Source organism: Scyliorhinus torazame, chromosome 16, assembly GCF_047496885.1.
Source record: "Scyliorhinus torazame isolate Kashiwa2021f chromosome 16, sScyTor2.1, whole genome shotgun sequence".
NCBI lineage: Eukaryota > Metazoa > Chordata > Chondrichthyes > Carcharhiniformes > Scyliorhinidae > Scyliorhinus > Scyliorhinus torazame.
In genome coordinates this window covers 56,391,971-56,397,970 of record NC_092722.1, presented here as the reverse complement: position 1 = coordinate 56,397,970, position 6,000 = coordinate 56,391,971, and the positions used below count along the sequence as shown (strand labels likewise).

Here is a 6,000-nt window from a genome sequence, read left to right as displayed (position 1 = left end):
GAGGGATGAGGAAGGAGGGATGAGGAAGGAGAGATGGAGCGGGGAGCGGAGAGAGTGAATGGAGTGTTCAAGACATTTTATAAAAAATTATATGAAGCTCAACCCCCGGATGGGAGGGAGAGAATGATGGGCTTCTTGGATCGGCTGGAATTTCCCAAGGTGGAAGAGCAGGAAAGGGTGGGACTGGGAGCACAGATCGAGGTAGAAGAAGTGGTGAAAGGAATTAGGAGCATGCAGGCAGGAAAGGCCCCGGGACCGGATGGATTCCCAGTCGAATTCTATAGAAAATATGTGGACTTGCTCGCCCCGGTATTGACGAGGACCTTTCATGAGGCAAAGGAAAGGGGACAACTGCCCCCGACTATGTCTGAAGCAACGATATCGCTTCTCTTAAAGAAGGAAAAGGACCCGCTACAATGCGGGTCCTATAGACCTATTTCCCTCCTAAATGTAGATGCCAAGATCCTGGCCAAGGTAATGGCAATGAGAATAGAGGAATGTGTCCCAGGGGTGGTCCACGAGGACCAAACTGGGTTTGTGAAGGGGAGACAGCTGAACACGAATATACAGAGGCTGTTAGGGGTAATGATGATGGCCCCACCAGAGGGGGAAACGGAGATAGTAGTGACGATGGATGCCGAGAAAGCATTTGATAGAGTGGAGTGGGATTATTTGTGGGAGGTGTTGAGGAGATTTGGTTTTGGAGAGGGGTATGTTAGATGGGTGCAGCTGTTGTATAGGGCCCCGATGGCGAGCGTGGTCACGAATGGACGGGGATCTGCATATTTTCGGCTCCACAGAGGGACAAGGCAGGGATGCCCTCTGTCCCCATTATTGTTTGCACTGGCGATTGAGCCCCTGGCGATAGCGTTGAGGGGTTCCAAGAAGTGGAGGGGAGTACTTAGAGGAGGAGAAGAACACCGGGTATCTTTGTATGCGGACGATTTGCTACTATACGTGGCAGACCCGGCGGAGGGGATGCCAGAAATAATGCGGATACTTGGGGAGTTTGGGGATTTTTCAGGGTATAAATTGAACATGGGGAAAAGTGAGTTGTTTGTGGTGCATCCAGGGGAGCAGAGTAGAGAAATAGAGGACCTACCGTTGAGGAAGGTAACAAGGGACTTTCGTTACCTGGGGATCCAGATAGCCAAGAATTGGGGCACATTGCATAGGTTAAATTTAACGCGGTTGGTGGAACAAATGGAGGAGGATTTCAAGAGATGGGATATGGTATCCCCGTCACTGGCAGAGAGGGTGCAGGCGGTTAAGATGGTGGTCCTCCCGAGATTCCTCTTTGTGTTTCAGTGCCTCCCGGTGGTGATCACGAAGGCTTTTTTTTTTTTTTTAAAGGATTGAAAAGAGCATCATGGGTTTTGTGTGGGCCGGGAAGACCCAGAGAGTGCGGAAGGGATTCTTACAGCGTAGCAGGAATAGGGGGGGGCTGGCACTACCGAGCCTACGTGAATATTATTGGGCCACTAATATTTCAATGGTGAGTAAGTGGATGGGAGAGGAGGAGGGAGCGGCGTGGAAGAGATTAGAGAGGGCGTCCTGTAGGGGGACTAGCCTACAGGCTATGGTGACAGCCCCATTGCCGTTCTCACCGAGGAACTACACCACAAGCCCGGTGGTGGTGGCTACACTGAAGATTTGGGGACAGTGGAGACGGCATAGGGGAAAGACTGGAGCCTTGGGGGGGTCCCCGATAAGAAACAACCATAGGTTTGCCCCGGGGGGAATGGATGGGGGATATGGAATGTGGCAAAGAGCAGGAATAACGCAACTGAAAGATCTGTTTGTGGATGCGAAGTTCCCGAGTCTGGGAGCGCTGACCGAGAAATATGGGTTGCCCCAAGGGAATGCATTCAGGTATATGCAACTGAGGGCTTTTGCGAGGCAACAGGTGAGGGAATTCCCGCAGCTCCCGACACAAGAGGTGCAGGACAGAGTGATCTCAAAGACATGGGTGGGGGTTGGTAAGGTGTCAGATATATATAGGGAAATGAGGGACGAAGGGGAGACTATGGTAGATGAACTAAAAGGGAAATGGGAAGAAGAGCTGGGGGAGGAGATCGAGGAGGGGCTGTGGGCAGATGCCCTAAGCAGGGTAAACTTGTCGTCCTCGTGTGCCAGGCTAAGCCTGATTCAGTTTAAGGTATTACACAGGGCACATATGACTGGAGCACGGCTCAGTAAATTTTTTGGGGTGGAGGATAGGTGTGCGAGGTGCTCGAGAAGCCCAGCGAATCATACCCATATGTTTTGGTCATGCCCGGCACTACAGGGGTTTTGGATGGGGGTGACAAAGGTGCTTTCAAAAGTAGTAGGAGTCCGGGTCGAACCAAGCTGGGGGTTGGCTATATTTGGGGTTGCACAAGAGCCGGGAGTGCAGGAGGCGAGAGAGGCCGATGTTTTGGCCTTTGCGTCCCTAGTAGCCCGGCGCAGGATATTGCTAATGTGGAAAGAAGCCAAGCCCCCGGGGGTGGAGACCTGGATAAATGACATGGCGGGGTTTATAAAGCTAGAGCGGATTAAGTTCGTCCTAAGGGGGTCGGCTCAAGGGTTCACCAGGCGGTGGCAACCGTTCGTCGAATACCTCGCAGAAAGATAGACGGAATGGGAAAAAGAAGGCAGCAGCAGCAGCCCAGGATCGGGGGGGGGGGGGGGGGGGGGGGGGGGGGGCGGGGGGGAGGAGGAGGAGGAACCAGAAGGACTCTCTGGGTTGTTAATATATACTGTATAGTATGTATAGGTCGTTGCTACAGATAATTATATATTGGACTGTTAAATTATATTTTTGGAGAGTGTTACTTGTGACAAGGCAGTTGCCAATTAGGGTTAGTTTTCATTTTTGTTATTTATTATTGATTCATTCATTTTTTGTTTATAAAACAGGTCATTGTTATTTGTGTTGTTATAAGATTGTGTAAAGGATGCACAATGTACTGTGTTGGTTGACCAAAAATTTTCAATAAAATATTTAATAAAAAAAAAAGTAGTGGGGGTCCGGGTCGAACCAGAAGGACTCTCAGGGTTGTTAATATATACTGTATAATACGTATAGGTCGTTGCGACAGATAATTATATATTGGACTGTTAAATTATATTTTTGGAGAGTGTTACTTGTGATAAGGCAGTTGCCAATTAGGGTTAGTTTTCATTTTTGTTATTTATTATTTATTCATTTTTTGTTTATAAAATAGGTCATTGTTATTTGTGTTGTTATAATATTGTGTAAAGGATGCACAATGTACTGTGTTGGTTGACCAAAAATTTTCAATAAAATATTTATATAAAAAAAAGTAATGCACTCGCCTGAATTATACATAAATTTCTGGAGTGCAGCTGAATTCACAACCTTGGAATCTATCAATGTTCCAAATGTCATGCAGTGTGGGTCTATTGAAAACTGCACACCGATGGCCATGGAATATTGGTCAGAATAGGTGGTGATGCTTCCTGCACCTCAGTCATAGTTCAGGCTCACGCAGGGTGATGTGGGCGAAGCATACCACAAGGTTACTGGTGTCCAATCAGCATGTGCCAAGAGTCTTCAAAGAGGGGGAGACTGGGGGACAAGTACTTCTTGAAAAAAAAATCTCCATTTTAAAATAACTTATAAATGTTTAAAAACTTAGTCACAGACACCATTCAAGTTTAACCCTTGGAACTATAGGATCATAATTCAGGAATCTATCTACAACAAAAGCATTGCAAATAATCTCCAGTGCAATGCTAGACACAGTCCATCTCCGAATTAGTCTAACACAAGTGAAACATTCTTAACCTCCGTTATCCAAATCCATACTGACCATTCCCATGTCTAACAAGTTATGTAACTCCAGTTGCTGGTAAACTTTCATCCTGTAATCATCCATTTGCTGCTTCTTCTGTTTAGCCAGGTCATAGTCCTCTTTCTCTATTGCACAGCGCTTTTCCACCTCATAACGGCCCAGGCGCTCTCCTACCTGAACAAAACAAACTGTTATCGACTTGCAGTTATCAACATTCACCTCAGCAATTCCCCAAATAAACATATTGCTTCTTTGAATAGAAACAATTGCAAGCATTTAAGAATCATGCTAAGACTTCATAAACTAGAACATAAATTACTCGTTATTAGGGAGGCCTTCAATGAAAAAGGTCATCAACCTGAAACTTTAACTCAGTTTCTTTCTCCACAAAATCTACCTGACCTGCTGAATGTTTTCCAGCAAAATTTGTTTTTACTTCAGACTTTCAGCATGCATAATATTTTACTTGTGTTCCCTGCCAATTTTAAGAAGACTTTATGTCAATCAATACGATGCAAGAATTTATATTTAAGTAGCACCTTTAATGTAATAAAGGTGTTTCAGAGAAGCATTAAATATTACACTAAGCCACAAAGAAATATTAAGAGTGGATGACTGAAAGCTTGGACAAAGTACGTTTCAAGCAGTGTTTTGAAGAAGGTAAGCAAAAGATTTTCAGTGTACGGGGTCTCAGCAATCGAAGGTGTAGTCAGCAAGGATGCAATAGAAGCCAGGATTAAGCAAATCAAATACCGGTAAATCAGAGGGTTGTGGGCCTGGAGATTCGAGAAATCAGGAGGGGTGAGGCTACTGGAGGGGGAGGAGGGTGGAGATTTAAAAATAAAGATACAAATTTGAAACTCAAAGCTACATGACCGGGAATCAATGTAGGTCAGTAAGCACAGGATGTGGAGAGAGGCAAGACACAGCAGCAGCTTTTTTTATAATCTCAAGTTTAGAGGAAAGTAAAATGTGGGTGACTTGGTGTGCTTTAGAACAGTCAAGTCTAGAGGTATTGATGCCATAAATGACAGTTTCAGCTGCAGAAGAGGTCACAGTCAGGCATCCTAACTTAAGTGGAAATATGGGCTCTTAGTAATGGCAGCATTAGGAAGTCAGAAGCACATCTTTGGATCAAATGTGACACCAAGATTGCCAACACAATGGTTCAATCTCAGACTGCAGCCAAGATGAAGCCAAGGGAGCAAAAACAATGGCTTCAGTCTTTGCAATATTTAATTACAGGACATTTCTCCCCACCCAGTACGGACATCAAGTAAGCAATTTGATAGTTTATTAACAAAGAGTCGAAGAGTCAAGAAGGGCGGTGTCGAGGCAGAGCTGGCTTGTCAGCGTACATGTGATAGTGAACACTGCTTTTAAATAATTACACTGAAGTGCAGCATTTAGATGAGAATTAGGAAGGGGTTAAGAGTAGATTCATGGGGGACATTAGTGGTAATGCAGGATCTGGAAGATAAAGCATTACAAGTGATTCTCTGACTCAGATTGACAGATAAGAATGAGAGGGGCAGCACGGTGGCACAGTGGTTAGCGTTGCTGCCTCATGGCGCCGAGGTCCCAGGTTTGATCCTGGCTCTGGGTCACTGTCCGTGTGGAGTTTGCACATTCCCCATGTTTGCGTGGGTTTCGCCCCCACAACCCAAAATGTGCCGGGTAGGTGGATTGTCCATGCTAAATTGCCCCTTAATTAGATAAAAATATACTGGGTACTCTAAATTTTAAAAAGAAGAATGAGATGGGAGAGCAAGCCCACCAGCTGGACAACTGTGGAATGGCTTTGGAGGAGGATGATGTGGTCAACCACGTCAACGGCCGTACACTGGTTGAGAAAGGAGAGGATGGAAAGTTCGCTTTGTTACAGTCAATGGGATGACATTTTTAGGGAGAAGAGCGAACAGAAAACACTGGGAATACTCACCTGTCCAGTATTTGCACTATTTTCTGCTTTTAAAATCACTGCACCCACAGTATCTGGCTTTTGCATTAGTACACATTAGGAATCTAATTCATGATCTATTGGCCAAATAGTAATCCACAAAAATGAGGCTACTGGGTGCTCAGATTTTGTTTTTTCCTGAATTTCAGTCAGGAAAAAAAGATGTAAATTGTTTACTTCAGAGGTAAAACAGAACATTTAGAATCAAAAACAAATTCGGCAAAATAACTTTGGAACAAACAA

At 45.0% G+C, this 6,000-nt stretch overlaps 2 protein-coding genes across 6 annotated transcripts in view; both read right to left on the bottom strand.

Annotated features, from left to right (window-relative positions):
* LOC140392826 (centrosomal protein of 104 kDa-like) overlaps nucleotides 1-6,000 on the bottom strand; it is a 493,850-nt gene that overhangs the window by 190,124 nt on the left and 297,726 nt on the right. The window lies entirely within an intron of this gene.
* Nucleotides 3,786-6,000, bottom strand: part of LOC140392473 (centrosomal protein of 104 kDa-like) — a 47,251-nt gene continuing 45,036 nt past the window's right edge. Inside the window, exon 8 of the mRNA XM_072477714.1 lies at nucleotides 3,786-3,971. Coding sequence (XP_072333815.1) covers nucleotides 3,786-3,971 — 186 coding nt within the window. The remainder of the gene's footprint in view (nucleotides 3,972-6,000) is intronic.